Source organism: Rhinolophus hipposideros (genome assembly GCF_964194185.1).
Source record: "Rhinolophus hipposideros genome assembly, chromosome: 17".
NCBI lineage: Eukaryota > Metazoa > Chordata > Mammalia > Chiroptera > Rhinolophidae > Rhinolophus > Rhinolophus hipposideros.
The window spans coordinates 31,542,833-31,566,040 of NC_138063.1; the positions used below are offsets into that span (position 1 = coordinate 31,542,833).

Consider the following 23,208-nt stretch of genomic DNA (forward strand, 5'->3'; position numbering starts at 1 on the left):
TCTTGGTCCAAATCTGGCTCTTCTACTACAAGTACATACCCTCTTAGCCTCGAAGGTTTAGAGCCTCACTTTCCTCATCTATGAAGTGGGGATAATGTTCCTTACATGTGAAATGCATGAAGTCACAAGCAGTATGCTTGGGACACAGACAAAGGAACAATATGAGTCATATCAACAAAAATTTTTTTTGGCACATTTCTGGGTTGGGGCAGAGAATACAAATCATTTTTTCCAACTGAGTTACTTAAATTTAGATAAATTCAGATTTATGGGATTCCAAATATGTAACCTTCTCTGTATATCACACAACAATGAACGAAATCATTTGTATTTTTAATATTATTTATCCAAGTTTTCAATTTAGCAACCAAGGCCCTCCCAAAGCAATGGCATCTATAAGTTGAATGTATAATGTTTACTTAGTTTTGTGAGGGTAATAGCTGGGATTCCTATAACTGTTCCCTATGTATTTGGTCTATAGCTCCTCTGGATCTAATCCTTGGAGCTACGTCTGGGTGCAGGATGCAAAAAGAGCAGTGATGATAAGATCCAGCCTATCGTCCTGATTGGTACCTGCGGCTGGGAAGTAGGCTACTGACTCATTCTCATATGGTTCCTGGCTATGGATCATGTAAAACAGGCATCAGAGAAGAGGCACATGGACTGTGATCTTGAGCATAGCAGGGAAATGGCTACAAGCCAAGAAAGAGAAATGGCTGCTGGCAGAAGGAGGGATTCTGGGTGGCTAGGGCTAGTCGGTGAGCCTTTGTAGGGCACAAGGAGGCTCTCCCACGGGTGGAATCATATAGGCTCAAAGAAGTGACCAACATACTCATGAGTGGGGGTGGGGTGGAAGGGTTCCTCAGGCACGTCAACCTCTGCTTGCCTGGCCTACACTCATCTCCTCTGTCTCTTGGGGTTCCCTTTGTCTGGGGTTCCCTTCCCTAATGAATGGCCTATGGCCCAGCTAGAATCTGGATTTCATCCCTGGGTCCTCACATCTTACATGCTATCTATCAGTGATTGAGTCCTATGGATTCTGTCTCCTAAATATCACTTTAATTCCTTCATTTCCATGGACCATTATTCCCATCACCCAATTCCATCACCCAGTGCTATCACCATTATCTCTTACTGATTCACTAAGTCAGTTCTTTCATCCTCATTCTTTCTCTACTCCAATTCTTTCTAAACCCTGTAGCCAGAGTGATATTTCTGAACTGCAAGTCTGACATGTCCCTGGTACAATGCGTGAAGTCCTTTAATAACTTCCCATTAAGTTGAAATCCAACTTTCAACATTGCTTGCAAAATTCTTTTTGATCTGGCCCCATTTTCAAAAAAATTTTCTTTATTTTGTTTTTCAGTTAGAGTTGACATTCAGTAATATTTTATATTAGTGTCAGGTGTACAGCATACATTTATATAATTTATGAAGTGATCCCCCAATTAGTCTGGTACCGATCTAGCTTCTCATCTACACCTCATCTGTCATACCTTAGTGTCAACACCACTTCTTCAAGGATGTCTTTCTGGATCTTTCACCTCTAGGTTTTGTGTCCTTTCTACATACCACCTTAAAACATACCACACTGTTCTTCCCCATCGTTCAGTGGACTCTGTGCAGACCAGCTGGTTTTGTGTTTCCCCCTTTGCATCATGTATGCCACAGGAAGAGATTCTGTCATGAAAACTGTTCATATCACCAGACTCACATATCATAGGAGCTTAATGAATACCTGACTAAGTAAGCACATGACAAGAAAATGACTCAACAGTGAAACAGGGTCTTCTAAAAATGCGTTTGATTGTAAAGAGGCAATAAGGCACAGCCATGAAAAATCATAAAAGCCTTGGTTTGAGTCCTAGGTGTATCACCTGTCATGTTACTTGACTTCTCTTGGAAAAGTGGGCTGATAATAGCATCTATCCTCAGATGATTACTATGAAAATTAATTGGGAACTTGTGACAACATGGATAGACCTAGAGGGGATTATGTTAAATGAAATAAGTCAGACTGAGAAAGACAAATGCCATATGATCTCACTTATATGTAGAAATCTAAAGAACAAAATAAATGAACAACCAAAACAGAAACAGTCATAGATACAGAGGGGAGGGGTGTTGAGGAACTGGGTGAAAAAGGTGAAGGGATTAAGAGATGTAAATTGGTAGTTACAAAATAGTCACAGTGATGTAAAGTGCAGCATAGAAAATATAGTTAATAATGTTGTAATACCTATGTATGATGCCAGGTGGGTACTAGACTGATCGAAGGGGATCACTGCATGAATTATATAAATGTCTAACCCCTATGCTATACACCCGAAACTAATATAAAATAATATTTAATGTCAACTGTAACTGAAAAACAGAAATAATTAAAAAACATTAAATCAGGTGTGGGGGTGGTGATGCCTGTAAAATGCTTGGAATAGGACATGTAACATAGGAAATAACCATAGAGATAAATAAAATAGCTAGAAATCAGATGAAAGTTACTAAAACTATGTTCCATATTTGTGTTTCCACACATTTAAGGTCTCAATATAAGGAAAAATAAAATACTAATTCTGGCTGTGAGGATAGGTAATTAGAAACTACTTAAACAAAACTAGTTTTCATAATTATGGGCAAGCACTGTGGTAGGAAGGGCCTGGGGACTCAATGGCAAACAATGCAGATGTGGCTCCTGCCTCAGGGAGCTAACAGCCTGAGGGGGACACAGACATGACTCACAGTCACACAAACAGATAATCCGAATTATGACTTACTGTGACATACAGGGCGCTAGGTACAAAACTGGATTATGTTATGGTCGTGAAGGGTCCAGAAGCACAAGATAAGACTGGAGGAGCACTGAAGCCATGATAAGGGTTTTGATCTTTGTGCTGAGAGTGTGAAGACATCGGTTTCAAAGAGGAGAGTGACATGATCATAAATGCAGCTTAAAAATATAATTTTTGATGGTAAGGGAAGAAAGGAATGGAGACGGACGGGCATGCAGGTGGAAGTACCTGCAGCTGATTGCTCTCATCCAAGTAAGAGGCAGAAGCATTTTTGCATAGGGTGTGGTAGTACACAGAAACACCGTAATCATGCATATTACACGTACTTATTTTCCAGGAGTGGCAAAATGGAAAGAACACAGATTTTGCAATCACAAAGATTGAGGTTTCACTCCTGGCTCCACTAATAACTGAAGCTGTTTCACCTAATAAATTTTAGGATTGCTTTTTAGATAGGAGGAAACTAATCCCATCCAGAGAGAGTTAACAGTAAGGATAAAAGAGAAAATGTATATACAAGTGCTGACCATAGGGCTTGGCAAATAATAGGTGCCCAATAAACGATAGCTATTAGTGTAAAAATAATTAAACACCCTCTGATGTACTGCCATGCTATGCTATTATTAATTTACAAGATCTATGAATCCAAACCTAGGTGTTAGTCCAGTCCTCCATATTCAGTAAATGAATCAACATATAATTTTGAGCATATATTATGTGACTGCTATAAAAAAAAAACAAAGCACATCCCAGCCACAAAAGCAGATACTTACACAGTTTAGCTGTCATAAAGTCCCAATTAGTGGAATCTGAATTGATTTTACTCTACTTGATAATTAGAGACCTGGTGAGGAAGGCCCTCTTTCATAAAGGCTTCTTGGAAACTTCATTTCATTGGTAATTACTTTGGGAAGTACAGATCACAGTGCAGAATAGTGGAGATTCCCAGGCAGGCAGTTGGGTTGGGACTGGCTTTCCCTACCAGTTATGACCTTGGCTAAGTCATTTAACTTCCGCAAGTTTCCATTTCCTCATCTACAAAATGGGGACAATAATAGTTCCTCCATTACAGGGTTATTTTGGGGGATCAAATGACGTAATCCATGTAAAGCACGTCACATAGTGTTTAGTGCATAATAAGCATTCGATATCTACTAATTGAGGAAGTATCACAATTCTTTTGCTTAAATAGGAACACTAGTAAATGTGCTAGTTAGTGCTAATTGGGAACTTGTTAAGTCATTGGATACTTATTAAGCGGTCTTTTTTAGAAGTCTGACAGTTGTATAAATATGTTGCTAACTGTTGAGCTATCAAATCATTTTAGAAAATGAGGTCTATTAGGTTTGTAATAATGACGATGTACCACTAGATGGCACTGTGCACATTTTACTAAATAGTTCTCAAGCTGTGACTGTCCATAGAGCGCCTGCTACCTTATTAGGTACAGGCGACAGGAAGTGGTTTCCTCATCTATATAACTGCATACATTTTATACTAATATACTAGAAAAAGCAACAGTTTGCATAGTGAAATTATTTAGTTAACAACTATATCAAGAATAAACAAAATGTGTTCTTAAAAGTATAATTTAGTTCTTCATAGAATCTTAAAAATAATATTATTGTTAATTTCAGATAGGAATTATTAATACCTCCCAGTAGTTTGTCTTTATAAATAAATGGATAGACAAAGCTTCAATAGTTTGCCTTAAATCCAACAAATCTTAGGTTGAAAGGGCTTGGTTGGGGATGGAGTGGGGGGTGGGGTAGTATTTCCACATAGGTAGAGAATTTGGAGATCTCAAGCAATGTTTCTTCTCTGCTGATATCTTACACTATTTTAATAGGTGATGGATTCTTAATTCATAGTTAGAGATGACTTAAATCCAAGTAGCCCTGGGAAAAGTGCAAAAATGCCAAACTTATTTATAACCAATAAAAATGACTGATGTCTTAAACATATTATAAGTAGTAGAATTGTATAAATAGGATAAAATATGGAAGGGAAGGTACAGAAAGTACAGAGACACCAAAAGACAACTTCAGGATGTAGTCTATCTCATGATTTAGTCCAGGGCCAGCCTTCTCTGGACCACATCACAGAGACTGGGTCCAGGTCAGAGAAGCTAAGCATGATGTCTTTTTTCAAAAGCACTTGGAGATTTCCTCAAAATTCCCAAGCCCAGATGCTACAATTTACTGCTGCCAAAATTTAGGAGGGTGGGAAAGGGTTTTGACAAAGCTCTCCAGGTGATTCTGACAACTACTCATTTATAAACCTTTAGAAGGCTCTCCGAGGGCTTGCAGCTAGGGAAGGTACATAAACAATCATCTTACCTTCACTTCAGTCATTTCAGAGGAGTGGTTCTCAACCATAGTAGCACATTGGAATCACCTACAAGGTTGGAAAATGGCTCCCTGGTGATGCAAGGCACTAGACCATACTTGGAGTTGCAAGGCACTAGTCTTGTTTGAATTACAGACTCTCATGCTCCCTCACTCCCAGACCTAGCGAATCAGAATCTGCATTTTAACAACATCCCCCGTTTGTATTCACATTAATATGAGAAGCACTAATATGACAAGTACTGCTCAAAGTTAGTAATTTTCAGTCCTTTTGCATCAAGACAGCCTGCTATGTTTTATTAGGTTGTGAGGTGTGTTGCAAGAAGCTGGTAATTACCAATTAATTTATGCAATTTAAGAATGATTTTTTTTATAATTATGTGTATACATGTTGTTTTAGAGGGGTTCAAGATTTACATCTATAAGAAGGTCATACATTGCATTATGATGATGTACTTTCTTGATTCTGAGAAAAGGAAATGGCTGTTAGGCTGGGAATTGAAGATAATCTGTTGATATGCCACAGGAACTATATATATGCCATCAGGAATATATATGTCCTCTAGTGTGTACACTGTGTGTGTGTGTGTGTGGGTGGGGTATGTGTGGTATGTGTGTCTCCATGCACATGCCCTCTTAAGCCCCACCCACCCATGCTACCCATGCTTAAAGTGATGGTGACTGGTGTCTGAATCTTTGTCATGACTTGTTTTCCCATTTCTTAGACATGCAGGTAAATGCAGAAAGAGTCCCGCTGTTGACTTACTCATCAAATCCCATAGCAAAGGAGATAGGTTTTCGCTCTTGAAACTCATCCATTTCTCGCTTCCCTAGGCCTAAGTATCCTGACCTTCAATGCGTTATTCCCAGCATATTTCAATGTATCATTACTTATCACACATTTATTGCACATATGGTATATAGGCGTTTCTCTTCAAACTCATTACCCTAAGCCACTAACTAGCCTTTTTTCTTAGCCTTCACTCCAGAGACTAAAAACTTCATTCATACAATAAGCATTTATTCAGCCTTTATTATGTGGCAGTACTGGGTTCTAGAATTAGCGTGAATGAGATAGGCAGGTCTCTGATCATGCAGAACTTATAGGTGGTGGGAAATAGAGATATTTAGTAAACAAGTGCATTGAGGGTACAACAATAATAATCTATTTTCTCTCATAGAGAAAAAAATTGGCTTAGAGATAGTAGACTTAGATTCAGGTGTTTCTTCATTTATATTCTGGGAATAATAATATTCACCTTTTATATCTTATAGGTGTTCTGAGGAATAGTAAAAATTTGCATGGCAAACACTTAGTAAACTGTAAGTACTATAAACTGTACAGTACTATATACATTTTAGGTATTATTATTTTTGAGAGAAAACAGGAATTAAAATTTATTGTCATATTCAGATAAAATTATAACACTTTTCCCCCTCAGATTCTTTCAATTCTTTGTTTCACTTTGTCAGTTATAAAGAGACAAGTTTTTTTCTATAATTTCAGGTTTGCTTTCCTCTTAATGGATGTTACATATTATAAATCCACAAGAGACTGTATCATGGTGATGATTACTTTAGTTCACCTTCAGATTAAATGCTTATCTTGAAATTCAGAGAGCCTCAGCTCATGAGAAAAAAAGAATATTTCAATGTTCATTACTTATCACACATCTATTGCACATATAGACATTAACATATGGACAAAGACTGCCATATGCTTCTACGTACAAAATTAAGAAAGGAAGTAAGAAATGAGATTTGGAAATATTTTCAAAAGAAATGAAATCCAACCGGTAATTTTGAAGATTCCACAACACATTATTCTTGGTGTTACAGGCGAGTTAACAAAATATAAGAGCCTGGCCACAAAAGAGGTTGTAATCCTCAGAGGTAGAGACACACTCAGATGGCCTAACTGAAGAGCAGGACAAGACACTACATTATTAAAAGCCCACATTCATAGTGTAGATTAAAAACAAAAAGAGCTACTGCAGCTTAAAATACAGGGGTGATATTGTGGGCTAGAAACTTTGGAAAGGTTTGGAGGAGGAAGAGGAGGTAGTGCTTAAGCTGGTTCCTGAATCAGAGCAGGAAATGAATACATGTTGAGGAGGAGGGGAGATATTGCAGGAAGAAGATAATCCAGCGATTAGTGGCACAGAGTAATGAATAAAGATGGTGCAATCTGATCTTGTATTGACCTAACTGGATAATAGGAATTTGTGCGGGGGCTTACTGGAAAACAGGGTCTGTAACTAAGTAAACTTTTCTATTGCCCATTATTTCACACTTCTCTAATTTTTCAGCAGGCAAATAGAAAGATTAAGAATTTGTTATTTATAAAGTTAATGCTTAGTTTCATTTTCATTTCCACGTCAGCTAATTCCCATCCCCATCTAGAGCCAACAAGTCCAGTGGTGAAAATCAGAGGTGATCTCTAGAGCAGTGAGAGGGTCTCAAACTGTGGTCTCTGATTCCATAGGTCTGGGGTGTGGCTAGGACATCCCTAAGTTTAAGCACCTCCTTAGGTGATTTTGAAAGACAATAAAGTTTGAGAACCACTGCTACGAAGTATGACTTCAGGATAGTTAGACAAGACACAGGAAGAACAGGAAATTGATATGCATTCGATTCAGAGTAATTTATTTAAAAGGCATCATGAGAATCTTAGGAACATTGTGGTCAATAAATCCATGTACAAATTAGCCTGTAGTTAAGATGTTCTCAAATAAAGCGTTGTTTGTTTTCCCCCCCACATATTCAGGCCTTTGGTCACAACAAAATAGTGTTTAAAAAGCTGTATTGTTTAAAAAGCTGTTGGTTTGAAAAACTCAGTTAAGTGGTATGTTTTGCCAGAGTCAACAAATGTATTTTGATGTGATTGTATTGAAGATATTAGCTAGCTATCACTCACATTAACCAAACACTGAGCTTGGAAAGAAAAATTAACAAAAGCACAATTTTCAGATTTCGTTTCCAATAGTGAGCCATATCTTTCTAAAACATGCATCTAAACAACATCTGAGTAGCTCACCAAATTATCTTATGCTTCCTAACGCCACATCTTCCTTGCTTCCAAAGTATGCCTTCATCACCAAGGTAGTTCTCTCTGCTAAGGCTACTAAGAGAGAAGCATCGTATCCTACAAAGATAACATTTTAGTTTCACTGGAATTTCCTGGCTGATGTAGATGCTGTAATAGAGATTCAGGAAAAAGGTCTATAACATATTTTTGATGTAAAATCAACTTGAATTATCATGCCAGTCCTCAAACGCCCTGGAAATACATCCATTGTCTACCAGGAAAAAGTATTCAGTGTTGTTTAATTGTATCTGTAGATCAGCATCGTTATTCAAAATGAGGTATAATAATTGTTGGCTCAACAGCTGTCATACTGTAAATTAAATTTAACAAAATTCAACTGAACAAGCATTGATTAAACCTATTATTTTAAAAGTATTGTACCAAGGATTGTAAAAATAGTAAGAGAAGGTAAATGAAAAGAATGATCTGAACAATAACTAATTTCTCACTGCCAGTGTTTAAAACTCTGTTCAGAATATATGTAATAACTTTAGAAGAAAAGAGATCTAATATATTATGTCCCCTCTGGGGAGTAATTTTAGACTTCACTGGGTAAGTCTGTATAGGTTCCTTCAATGTGCTCATTCCCTACATTCTACCCCAGGGGTGTCCCAACTGCGGCCTGTGGACTAACTGCGGCCCGCGATCTGTTTTTTATTGGCCCACAGCAAATTCCAAAAATATATTTAGTTTACTTAAATAAACCACGTGAGGCAATACGTACTTCACTTCGAGTGAGTGGCCCGGCTGTTTGTGTATTTTACCGCATATGGTTCTTGGTGAAAAACGTTGAAAAAAGTTTGGACACCCCTGTAATCTACCCCCTAGATTTGGGCTTTTAATTCCTGCTACTTAGATTTTTACAGCTAGCCTCGTCATTCATCTCCAGTTTCTGCCGTTTTCTATCTATCCTAAGAAATATTATAAGGCCCAGCTCTGGTCATACCATTCTCCAGTGCCTATTGAGTAAACCCAAGCTTCTAAGCATGAAAACCAACGATTGGACTCGAGTCTCCTAATCTTTAACTTCATCTCCCACTACTCTCCAGCTTCTCCCGAGTCCTATGCTCCGGCCACACTGTACTTCTTACAAATCTACAACATTCCCTTGGCTGTCTTGTATGTGCCTTTACTAAGCCTTCTCCCTTCATCAGGTGTACACTCCAGTCCACTATCTCTCCAGGTATTGCACACATGCATGTCCCCAAGGAAGCCCATTCTGATATACTCAGGTGGAATTACTTTCTCCCTTTTGTTGATCCCAGATATCGTCACATATATATTAGAGCATTTATAACACTCTGCATTCCCACAGTTATTAATCATTACGTTGCCCCCCTCCGTTTTTCAGATAAACCTTTGATTGGACTTCAGGGGAAAGGAGGGTCTGAAATAATGAGCTTAATTTTGTCTTAAGGGTCATGTGTGTTTTCAGGGGAAAGGCTCAAGGGTTTCCATCAGATTCTCCCAAAGATACATGGGGAGAGAAGCTTAAGAACCACAGCACTAAATTATGAGAAACTTGAAGAAACAGGCTATGTCTTGTTCATCTTTTATTCCTCATAGTTACTGACATAATATCTTATTCAAACTGGGTGCTCAATAATGCTTGGGGAATGCAATGGAGTAGAATTCCTGCTGTTTGCCAGACACTACATATAATCCTTAGAAGCTTTCTCTTTGCCTCAGTATTCTAAGACAGCTCAATGGGAAGTATTGAACATGGTTTCCTATAGTACCTTTATTATTCCTTGTGTACCATGACTTGAGCAGATGGTCAGAATCTTAGATGCCAGAGGCCACATTTCAAGAGAAAGAGCATCCACAGGGCCAGCAACCATGAGGACTGTCTTCCATAATACTTTTCCTGTAGCCATTGATCTTGGTGACCTTGCCTCCTGTGCCCATCTGGCTAACATGAACACTAACAGATAAAGTATGTAGTGACATTGAAGAGAGGGTAAGCAGCAATCAGGTTGGAAGTGTTACTTTTTTCTGCATTCACCCTGTTCTTTTGAACTATATAATTAATTATCTTTATGCAATGAAAGTAAATAATGGGAAAGAAAATAGAAAATGCAATTCACTCATCCACTCAGAAAATAGTTATGGGCCAGTTTCTTAGTGCACGGAAAGTTGTTTGGGAGTTGGGCTAGCATTTAGGATGAAGAGATCTTGAGATGGCTAATCTGCAGTACAGATTATCTACAGTTATCTTTAGTGAGGTCAAGAATATGGGAAGTGTATACTTGTAGAAAAAAAGATACAGTAGAAAATATTGATGAGGAAACTTCCCATGCAGAAAGCCAAAGTATACAGTAGGCAATGTTTCAGACCCCTCTTTGTACCTTTTAAAAATCTTGGCTCCATCTCTTTCTCCAGCCTCTGCAGAAATAACCATCATGACCATCTGTGTAGCTGCTACCAAACAACACTTGACCTTAGGCTCCTGCTGCATACTTCTGATGCCTCAGCATGGACACTACCTAACTCACACATGTGCCACCCAGAAGTGCAGGGGCATTAACTCTTGGAAGTCACCCTTGACCAACACAGGGCACAGCGATTGGATTAGTACCTCCTCCTTTTGTCCCCTGGGTGGACAGTTCTGAGGTGCTTTTCACAAGGTTTCTTAGAAGTTCCCGCATTGTCTTTGACTTTCCTTTCTTGTCCCAGTTCGAAGGAAAAATAAGGATGCGCATTATATATGGGTAGTACTAATTCCATATTTATATAAATGTTTTTAGTTCTTTTATTTATGCTTATGAGTTAAAAGTGTAATTCTAGAAATGAATAACGATATCTGTATGCCAAATACCCTGGAATATGATCATCAGTTTTGCTGAACTTGCGACGAATTTGCAACGATGAAGAGTTCTTGGCCTTCTATGATGCGTAAATATCATAAATTTGTTACCAGTACACAAAATTTCTTGTACTTTTTATCTGTTCTTGTGTTTTGTAATTATGTGTTACATGAAATTTCTTGTACCATGATATTTAAAAAAACATGCTAAAATTCCTTTATAATACAAAAACACATACCTAAACATAAACAAATAAAAATTTGAATTAAAATGAAAGATTTTTTTGCCGGAAAGTTTGGGCCAAAAATGTGGGTGTGCATGATACACAGGAGAACATTATACACAGTAAAATATGGTAATATCACTGTCTTCTTCAGCAGTGTTGAATGTCGAAAAACTAAAAATGCATCATACTTGCTTTTACACTGAAGTTCATTATTTTTCTGAGACACTAAGCTACTTAGGATCAATGCCATTATTATTAGCTCTGCAGCAGGCTCAGTGGTCCACATGCTTGCCTTTTGATGACAAGGCTTGACAGCCATTGTAGGTCAGTTACTCTGGCAATGGGCTAATATCTGAAAGTTAGAAGTTGAGTTCTCAATTATGTGATTTTATCTGATGTTTATTTAAGGGAAACCACTTATAATACTCTAGTGCTATGCACTCCTCACCTGGAACAAACAGAACTTTTAAATTCCTGATTGAAAAGGCCGTAAAGTGGAAGTTCTAGCCCAACATCATGGATGAATAAAAATAGCTACAGACTTAATTGATTTCAAAGCTACTGATATACTTGATTTTTTTAAAACGTCATACTTACAAGTAATTTTTTTCCTCACAAAATGACCGTTTATTCAAGGATTGAAAGGCTAGAAATAAGTTCCTATAGCAAAGTTCATATATCTACCATTTGAAATGATAAAATCAGAAGTTTTATACTAGAACACATTCATTAGATTCTAAATTTGTACACTAAGAAATACTACCACACTACATTCCCCCCGCCATGGTCTAGCAAAATGCTTGGCACACAGTAAATCTCAGTCCATATTTGTTGAATGACACATAAATGAGTAACTACTAACAATAACAAAATGTCAACAAAGCCTCAATGAGGAGTAAATCAAGGTGGCATTAGGAATGACTTTCCTGCAGTATCACAGGTGTAGTTATGTGGGAGCGGCCATTCTCCCATCCCTGCCCTCCTGACTGTCTTGTTTTCTCTCAGTGTTCACCAGAGCCCTGAGAACCTGGGAGCCAGGCTGTGGGAGAGCACTCTATGGATATCCCTTCATTGCTCTGCTGACTGGCTCCAGGCGGATCGGCAGGCTCCCAGGAACATAGCTTGGCAGACCACTCAAGGAAGGTCATTGAATCTTGCTTTGGCACCCATCTGATGGGGTTGGGAAAGCTTGAAAGGCATTCCTCTGTACATATCACTTTTTCCTAACTGACTGGGGCATTTAAAGATGATGTCCTTTCCTAAATTGTGAGAGTAGGAGTGCTTAGTTGGCATAGCTCCCTGTCATAATGCAGAAGCAGGAGGAAGGGATGGAAGCTGATGGATGTTACATCCAGATGCCTAGAAACAAGACTAGAGGTGTCAGCTTAGTTCGCAGGTTGGGCAGTGGCAACAGTTTGATCAAACAAAGCTTCTGGCATTGTCTAAAAATAAAAGTACTAACAAGAAAACAAAACCCTGAATCTTGAAGATAAAAATAGAAGCAATTAAAGGGAAGAACAACTTTAATTAAACTCATATCACAAACATTAGGACTTTAAAATTATAGCTTTTCTCTATAAGAAGTTTGCTCTGATTAAGGAGAAACGCTTTTGCCACAAGTCCAGGGTTCCCAGAGAGGAGCTGGGTGTTCCATTGCCATATCACACAGACAGCTTTAACGGGTTTGTTTATGTATGGCTGCCACCACTAACTTCGCACAGGGAATTTTTGGGCACATTGTATTCTAGCAATGAACTTTTCCTTATTGTAAATAAGTATCTAGAATGATTCAACATCAGGAATGAAAATGTGTATCAAAAACATTTGGAGCAATACAAACAAAGATAATTATGCTCCAAGGGTTTGTCATCTGTCACTTTATTTCCCTAACTGCACATTCCCGCTCTTGGTCTGATGCCTTGACTGGAGAGAGTCCTTCTATCTTTCTCTTCTAAACACATCTCTTTTGGAAGATCTATTTCCCTGACTGAGTTTTCACTTTAAACTTTATTTTTTCATCCAATGTTCTATATGCCATTATCTGGAAAATAGGAAAGTTTATGTTCTTGGGCAATGTGATAGGCAGAATCCTAAAATTCTCACCCACTCCTCCCAACCCCACCTGAGATTCCTGGCCCACAGAGTTTACAAGTCTTCTCTCAGTTATTCAGTTAACACTAATCCAAGTACTGCTGTGAAGGGATTTTGCCGATGTAATTAAGGTGCCAAATCAGTTGATCTTAAACTAGGCAGATTATCTGGGTAAACCTAACTTAATCATGAGTCCTTTAAAAGTAGAGAGTTTTTCTCTGGCTGGTCAGTCACCAAGGAGGAGTCAGAGAAACACACTCTGGCTGACCTGGAATAAGAGGTGAACATCTGTTTCTTAACAGCCTATGGGGGCCACGTGGCAAGAATAGCAGGTGACCTATAGAAACTGAGAGTAGTCCCCTGACTGCCAGCAAGGAACGGGGACTTAGTGCTTCAACCACAAAAAAATGAATTCTGACAACAGCCAGTTCTCTTGAAAGAGGACCCTGAGACCCAGATGAGAGCCACAGACCCAACCAGCAACCTGATTTCAGCCTGGGGAAACCCTGAGCGAGAACTCAATCATGCTGTGTTGGATTTCTGACCTACAGAAGCTATGAGAAAATAAATGTGTGTTGTTTTAAGCTGCTAAGTGTGTGGTAATTTGTTATGCAATGACAAAAAACTGATACCGGCAGCCAAAAATCCAAATATTTAAAAATGAGGCAAAAAGAAGGAATATGATGGATCACTAGCTTGAAGAAAAATGAATGGGATATTAAGCATGTATTACTAAAAAATAGCTAAAGGCTACGAAAGTAGCACAAGACTAGTCACCTGACTGGTAAAAAATAAATCTACTGGAACTTATTTGTTCATTCATAGAAGAATATTTATCTAGGACCTTCTACATGTATAGTACTCATGTGGGTTAATTTTGCAGTGATAGAGAAACTGTTAGGGAAACAAGTATCTGCAGTTTTTGGTTCACAAGAAATCCTGAAAGAAGTTTACATTGATGAAAAACAAAAGTATTTGTTCCCACCTTAAATTATATCTGGATGAAGGATACTTTTTAAAAATGCTTCATTTACTAGAGGAAAGATATTTTGAGGATCTCTAAAAGTTCAGATGCAAATATATGCCGTTTTGCCTCTCTTTCCTTTTAAACAAAATTTTAACTCAATTTTAATTGATGTAAGTGATAGAAAGAAAATTCAGATTGTGACTAGAAGAACTAAAAGAAGATGCGATGTCAGCAGTGGGTGTGGGGGATAGTACCCCCTTATCTCCTTACTTTTATTCCACTATTAAACAGGAGGGATTTGAGGTTTCTGATTTATTTCTCTTGTTGCCTTTTGTTCATAAACTTAAGACTGTGTCCCATTGACTTCAAAGTAATTTCTGAAAAAAGATCTGCTGACATTACAGGGTATCTGGATCATTAACCATGTCAATGCTGACCAAGGGAATAATGTTCTAGCAGAAAACACTTATTTGTTTAAAATGAAGGCTGAAATGTTGCCATTTGCACACATGCTTATACATAGTAGATAGGATATTTATTTTTGTGGGAAGTTACTAGGACATCTGGAAGCTAAAGAGAAGGCTGTTGATTAGAAAGGCTGTATTAGAAATATTATTTGTATTCTCCCTTCTGTCCAATTCCTGCTAGAAAATAAAATAGCCAACCGTTGTTCCCTAATTTTCAGACATTCATTCTTTTATTCTGTTAGCGAATGTGCTCATCATGGCATGGGGAGGGAGTATGATGGTGCAAAGATGAAAGGTAAAGGGGAAGAAGCAGCTTTGGAAAATAAATCCTATGGAGAAAGGTTGAAGAATTTTTTGCCTTAAAAAATCAAATGGGCTTCTTACAACTCTTCTTTTATGGCAGAGGTTGGTAAATGTTTTTGTGGAATGAAAGGCACCACTATATTGTGGGTTAATAATATATAGATATCATGTTGGCATATACAGAGGGTGCCCAAAAAATGTATACACATTTTAAGCAAGGAAAAAACTGTATTAAAATTGTAATACTCAATATATTTCAATAATAAAAGATGACTACAAGTCATGTGAATATGTTTTTTTTTGGCAACCCTGGTATACAATAAGAGAAAAAACAAATTTTCACATTTCTGCCAATGAAATTAAAAATAATAATATTTGAGTATATATATATATATATATATAGATAGATAGATAGATAGATAGATAGATAGATAGATAGATATATTAATGCTGGTCTACCAATGAGAAGACTGGAATTCTTTTTTGGGAGAATAACATTTTGCTTAATTGGGGTTACAAATTAGTGATCCCTATTTTTAATTCAGTTATAAATACTCATTTGTAAAAACTATTCTGAGTTCACTAGTTCACTGTTTACACAAAAATAGGTACTGGGCCCATTTAGTCCACAGGCCATAGTTTTCTGGCCTCTTATATGGAGTCTTTTTAGAACACTGGGAACTAGTTATTCTCAGCATCCATCAGAATTGCATGGCAGGAAATGAACAAGAATGTGAGTGACAGGAATCAACACTCCACATGGGGTACCATAAACAGAGTAGGCAAGGGCTGTGGGAAGGAAATAGGGGGAATGAACTAACACTTCTGATCTTTAAATTTCGATAAAAAAAGAAATTGCCTAAAACTCTATATACTCCATGCTATTTCCAGCCAATATTTATTTTTTCTAGGTGGTGACTTTATAAGCATCAGTCTTTACGTTTCCGCCCCCTCTATTATGTAGTTTTTAAGTTTCGTTCTGGTAACACAAAGAATAAATTTTACCTGTAAATAAGGTCTGTTTTCAGTTAAGGTCCATCAATTTCTATGAAGTAAATACTATATAAGAGTTTCCAATAAAGCAATGCACTTACAGACATACTCTCTGGGTTTTTTTTTTTTTTCTTTTTATTTCTTTTACTGTAGATTTAAACTCCATTATAAGGTACCATAATTTATTGCGGGCTAGGTTGTATTGCAAACAAAAGTTATCTTTCTCTAATACAGGGATGCACATTCAATACTGATGAATATTGTGTCACATAAACACTAGTGTCACATAAAAAGGAAGGCTCTAACTTTGATTAAAATAAGCCAGTCTCAAATGTGTTAGCATTTTGCAAGTACCTCAGCATCACAACTCTTATATTTATTGTTAGAAAGAAAAACTCAGCAAATACGTATAGTATTTGCATTTAACACTTCTGATCAAGGTAGAAACAATTTGAAAAAGCAGCTTAATTTTAGCAGAGCATTCAACATATGCTTGTTTTTCTTCGTTGAGCCTTAGTTTTGTCTAGTTTGTATAGAATGTATTATGTTTCCTCGTCCTCAAATGTATATTTGTAAAGCATATAACACTTCTCCGCTTAATGTCTACTGATTCTTTAAGACTCAGCCCAGATATCTCTCTCCTCTCAGAGGCCCCCCACACAGGTCAGGACACTGCCTCCTTGGTGCTCCCACAATGCCATATACATATTCCTGTCATTATACTTCCACATTGTTTTATAAGTCTGTTTAAAAGTCCATCTACCCACTTAGACTTTGGGCAACTTCAAGGTAGGGATTGCATCTTATTCACCATTTCTCTATCCCTGGTACCTAGCACAATGCCAAACATACAGTAGGAGTTCATTATAAATTTACTAAATTAAGAGGTAAATGAATGGATGCACTGAGGGCAACTGGACAGGTATGAAGGTTTTCTTTTCACCCAGGAATGGACTATTACTGTTTTCCACGATGGTAACTGTTTTCCCCACTGTTTTCTAAGAAGGCCAGTGTGATGCCATGACTCTGGATGTAGGGTAAGGAGGGCCAGAAAAGAATAGGAAATGGAGAGATGCACAAGAAGGAGAAGGGCTTTTATCAGAAAGCAGGAGTGGAATATGTATGGTCTGTGGGTTGCTGGATTCAGTTAGGGCCAACAAAGTGTGTGCCCTTTGCAATGTTGGTACAGGGCTGATAAATCACTATGAGTCTTTTTTCTTTCTCCTCCTTCCCTCCGTCCCCACCTCCCATCCTACCCTCCCTCTTTTACCACCATTCCTTTCCTTCCTTCCTTCCTTCCTTCCTTCCTTCCTTCCTTCCTTCCTTCCTTCCTTCCTTCCTTCCTTCCTTCCTTCCTTCCTTCCTTCCTCCTTATTGTTTTGTAATATCTTTTTGAAATTCCCTATTTCTACTGAAAGTAGCCCAAGAAAAGCTCTACTTGGCAATTCTCTGAGGAGACAGAACTCCTATCCCTACTCCATCTCCCTCCCCTCTATTCTGGGGGCCATTGGTAATGAGGTAAGAAAATGGGAACACCCCATCAATTTTTCATTGCTGAAAACATGGAGATTCTCCATTTTGTTTAAATATGAATGGTAGTATTGAGGGGGAGGGAGAGCTTTCCTTTAATGGGAGCATTTTCCTTGTCCTTTAACACCAGTCCTGGAAAGAGCTTTCATTGACTCATCAATACCCAGGACTGTAAGTACACCCACAGATTGCTTCTCACATCTGTAGTGGTTTTCTGTTTCTGTTTTTTGTTTTTTTTGGGGGGGGTGGGGGCATTAGTTTAGCTTCCTGTGAGGAATCAAAACATGTCTTTGATTTCTGACCAACCTATGTATTTTCTCCATTCTTCTCTTGCCCTAAATTTCAGCCTCATTTCTAACAACTGGGGCTGGAGAACAAGCTGCAGATGAGCAACTTGAGGAACAGATCCACACTACCCATCCCAGAGTCATGATTTGCTACAAGCCTAGAAGCCTGGGGTTGGGGGTGGCCTTCCCTGTGCCCCAACGGACATCTGCTGGAGACTCTGGGAGGGTAGAGATGTACACATGGCTGGTTTCCACATTCACCAAGTATCTAATCTCCATGACAGTTATTCAACAACTATGTGTACATATTCAGGAGCACATTATGCTTTTCATTTTAAATTCATCCACTACTAATTAGAAAGAGAAGAGTTATTTACTTTTTTTACAGCAGTCAGTTTTCAAAACAAAAAAAGTAACTTTTTTCCCCCCAAGAGATAATGAATGTGGTAATATGACGAAAGCATTGAACCAGCAGCAAATGTAAATCTGCTCACAGTGATTAGTGATCTAGCTTGCTGCTTACATTTGAAAATTTGGGAAAAAGCTGAAGCAGGTTCCTTTGTTTCTTTAAGTATTGTTGTCTCTTCTCTTGCTATGTCTGATGTAGGCAAATATAGCTAATACTCTGACACAAAGGACGAATTTCCTACTTTCAGAAAGAGATTTGATTGTTTTCCAGGAGCTTACAAGCATTTTCCTATGCTTGACAAGGAAATACAAACATAAGGAGGACCTAATGTTTGATATTTTGTAAAGTTCTTGGAAACCATTTTGATGGCACTACATTTACAATACCAAGGACAGAGAAAAGAAGAAAAACATCCATCCAGATTGAAACCATTTCAATGGCAGGATGGAATACTTTGCCGATTTAGAGTAATCAAGCCTTCAGAACTACTTGGGAATAGTCTCTCTACCATTTGTGTATCATAATACTTTTTTATTGTTGTGTAAATGTATATTTATCAATACCTGCAGAAAACCTAGTTTTAATGAACTAAATAACAAAGGTAAACCATAGGATTTATGAGGGTAGTTAGCCCAAACAACTGGCATACTTACAATTGCACTTCTTCTGCACGAACCTAAGCTTGCACGCTGTTCTGTAGGTGGAAAGTCGGATGCGGTCCAGATCTTGAGCCCCTGGAAGGGAAAACGTGTACATATGGTACGCTGTGTGTGTGGAAGGAAATTTACAGTGTTTTAATAAAACAATCGAACATATAGCCAATCCACTTAATTTTGCTTTTATTAGAATATAAATATAACTTTAAGACTTGCAAAGGTCTGTCCCATATCCTTCAGGTTCTAGGGGAGGAGAGCACATGTAATCAACACTGGAGATTAGGTTGTCAACCATGTTCAAGGGCCAAGGATCAGCCCCTCAGCCTCGTGGTGTCTGCCAATTCAGAAAACAATCTGCTCAAGCTGTGACTTAAACAGCTAGATGACATCAGACAGTAATATCATCAAGTAATCATTTTAAAATGCACTGTGGTTGGTCATTAGAACAAGGTTATAAAGGGAGTATGTGCTGCATGTTGGGCATCTTTTCTGTCTGATCTTAGGCCAATTGATTTTAGAAGTCTCAGTTTCCTCACCTGGAAGATGGAGATGATGATCATACTACTACTTATCCATTGGTGATTGTAAGGATAAATGAGTGACTATACCTAAAGCATGGAGAACACTGCCTGGCACCCGGTGAGTACTAAGTAAGTATTCATCATTATTACCAGTATCTTTCTCGTAAGCTTTCCTGTCAACCTCAAAGAAGAGTCTTTTCTAAAAACAACCACCACTCTTACTTTGTGGCTTCCAGTTCCTTTCTAACATAGAGAAACATGTTCCCTATATTCTTGAATTCCTTTTCCTATTGCACTCTTCCACTCAGGAATCCAGCATGGTTTGCGATATCCACAGCACCAGGTCTGAATGTTCTACTCAGAATCCAAGTCCCTCTTCAGGCTCTTCCCATCCTAGCCACCAAACAATAGTTCCTACTACTTTCCACCCCAGAACCTCTGCCAGCCTTGGGCTGGTCTCACAATCCCCTGCGATGGGCTGCATGTTACGTAGCACCTGAGATTCTAGTGGTCCTCCCACCCTCCTCTGAATATGCTAATCTCTAGCATGTGTTCAGAACATACCAGACTTTCAACCAATGTCCACTTGCCTCCACTTCTAAATATCTGGGTTTCTTTAAGACCAAGTTTATGGTTCATAACTGATGTAAAGGCACACAAGTGTATTTTGACCAGTATGAACTTTCTCTTCACCAGGAAAAGTGCTATATAAATGCTTCAGAATACAATAGAGTAGCAGGTAAATTAAATATCCTGGAAGTAATTATATTAGGAGACCGATTAAGTTCTTTCCTAATGAAACTTGGGGTAAATTAGCAAGTGTTCCTAACGGAAAGAATATGTAGCAGTCCCTCAACTCAAACTGATCTCTTACAATTCATTTAAAAATACTATCAATATCCTATTACTTTGTGGTTTTATAAGGGCAGATAATTAAACATTCGTTATTAAGAAAGTTTATTACTTGACAAACAGGCTCATTGATACTGAGTGTTTAAAGGATAAAAGAGGTAAGGACTTACCTTCACCCAATTGAGGAATTCCCTTAAACATGTTCTCAAGAGGTGAACATTTAGCCAGCATCCATGTAAGATTATTTTCAATGATAGAGATGATTATAACTTAGCAAAAATAAATAAACTTTACAGTCAATAAAACCTTATCTGTCACTTCCTAGTTGTGTGCACTTTGGCAAGTTTAACTTAGTGTCCAATTTCCTCATGTATAAAATAACGATACCAGAATCAACGAACAATATTAACTTTACTGGCTGGTAAACTTGGTAGCTGGTACGCAGAGTGCTTGCTAGGAGATGGGCCTCCTTAAAGATTTCCTGTGCCATTTCTGAGCAACAATAAGTGATAGCCATTTCTTACACACACACACACACACACACACACACACACACACACACGGTGTCAAAAAATGTATACACATTTTAAGAAAGGAAAAAATATTAAAATTGTAATACTCAATATATACTGATAACAAAAGATGAACACAAGTCACATTTGACTTCTGCAATTATGAGAGGTGCTCAAAGTGGTTACCATCAGCATCTAGACACTTCTGATTATGGTGAACTACTGCTTGAGCAACATTAACCAACTGTATACATTTTTTGGTGCCCCAGGTATATTTGAGCTTTAATTTGCCTCACTGTAACTTCAATCCATCTGACCTAGTTTCCCTTCTGGAGCCACAGAATCTTTTCTCCCTGCCACTTGATAATTTCTTTCCCAAACATTGGGAAGCTGCTATCATTATCATTATTACCATCTTCATTACGGTCAGAAAATCATGTACAAAAGTACCTATCATCATGGAGTTTATAGTTTAGCTGGGGAAGTAGCTTCTCCTTGACTTTTTAGGTTGAAGATGTTCAACTACACAGCCATTTCAAGTACAATGTCTACCACTGAGCACAGCACCCAGTAGGACTGCCATACATGGACGGTGCTATTATCATTCTCATAATCAGGCAAGGTTTTCAGGCACTTAACAATTCTAGTCATCCATTCTATGCTTGGTTAACGTCGCCTTTGAATGATACACATATATAGAAAATTAAACCAAATGCCACAGCCATTGCCTCACCTGTATAGAAGATATAGAAAGCAATTATCACCTTTGATGAGGCCAGTTACTAATAAATATTTTTTTATAGATGACTCATTCATTGGGCTCTTTTTAAGCCTGCAGTTCATTAAAAAAATCGTATGTACTTATATTAAGTCAAATCTTTTCTTTTTCTATTTAAATGCTTCTCTGGGGGCTAAAGGTAGGACTTCATCTGCATCCGGTTAGTTTCTTTTAATTTTTAGCTCATGCTTCTAACTTTTCTGATATTTAAAAAAATTTTTGGTTTTGTCATTGGCATTTCAAAGGGGTTTCCCAGTTTCATGTTCTCTATAAATTTGAGAGGCTTATGTGGAAAATGAACACTCTAGGATGCATGATAACCAGACAGAGCAGCTATCAGAAATACCCGAGCGCTAAATCTGCCTTTTCCTCTGGATGAGGATGTCGTTTTAGTGGTGCTGAGTTTAGCTCAACAATCAGGAGTCTCAATATCTGTGAACAATCCTTCCAAAGAAGACATCAGGGACATAGATTATTTGTGTAAGTTCTTCAAGAGTGATTTAAACCAAAAAGGATTGTGAAGCAGCACACAATTAAATTTCCTAGCTCCAGAAACAACTTATCCTCTGGGAACAGAAACCCTGCCTCCTCTGCACCTCCCTCATTGAGGCCCTAGGGGCAATTTGGCAAAGGTGTACCTCTCCAAGATGCAGTAAAGAGGGGAGTAGAGATGACGTTTTGGGACAGGAGGCACTGACCTGCCCTGTCACGATGTGGACTTAACTGATTCTCTATTTTATTTAAAAATCAGGAATGGGTCCGGAAGTGTGTGAGTTTCCTATTTGTGTAAATTGTTCCTCACTGAGGGTAGTTCTGAATATTGAAAGGGATATGGTGAGCAGTGAAATTCAGCTTTTCAGATATAGCAGTACACTACCTTGCACAGACAGTGTAAGTGGCAACAGGGTCCATAATGAGTTCTGGGACGAAATAAAACAACTGACCTGAAACATAGTGTCAGATTCTTGCTCTGTTTATACACCTTGTTAAAATAAATTTCTTTGTGTTTGCCTCAATAAACCATGAACTGGAATCAGTTTTACATGTATAGTCTCTTCTTGGAAGTGTATAAATTCATACCTTCCCTGGGAATAGATGCATGTCTTCTGTATCCAAGTTGTTGCTTAAAATCAAGTACCTGAACAGGGCCACAAACAGACTCTTCTAGGGTAGTACTAGAGCCATCCTCCAAGTTGATTGACTTGTTACTTAACCTCCTGACATGGTCACAACACTATAAATCAACCAAATTATATAGTGGTCCAGCCATGTTTCTCTAACACATGCACAACCTAAGAGACTTTGTCAGTATCTCACTGAAATTAAGGTTCATTTTTATCTTATCGTATTTTTCTGAGCTAACAGTCTAGTAGCCTTATTAAAAAGGGAAATTAGCTGAATTAATTCCTCTATAAAAAAGATGGAATTTGAATAAATTAATAAGGAAATGAAGTCAACAGAGAAATCTTTGTTCTTAGCATGTTGAAATGTCTGCGATTACCACTATCTTTTGCTCATAATCTGAAAAAAAAAATCCATTTATCATGAAACTTATATGAAGTTCATACCTTAGATTCCCAAGAA

At 37.9% G+C, this 23,208-nt stretch overlaps 1 protein-coding gene across 22 annotated transcripts in view; it reads right to left on the reverse strand.

The window, feature by feature from the left end:
• The window catches only part of DTNA (dystrobrevin alpha), a 360,321-nt gene that overhangs the window by 96,754 nt on the left and 240,359 nt on the right, over positions 1-23,208 (reverse strand). For all 22 annotated transcript variants that reach the window (XM_081078748.1, XM_081078749.1, XM_081078729.1 and 19 more), the window contains one exon: positions 18,959-19,039. In XM_081078748.1, coding sequence (XP_080934874.1) covers positions 18,959-19,039 — 81 coding nt within the window. The remainder of the gene's footprint in view (positions 1-18,958; positions 19,040-23,208) is intronic.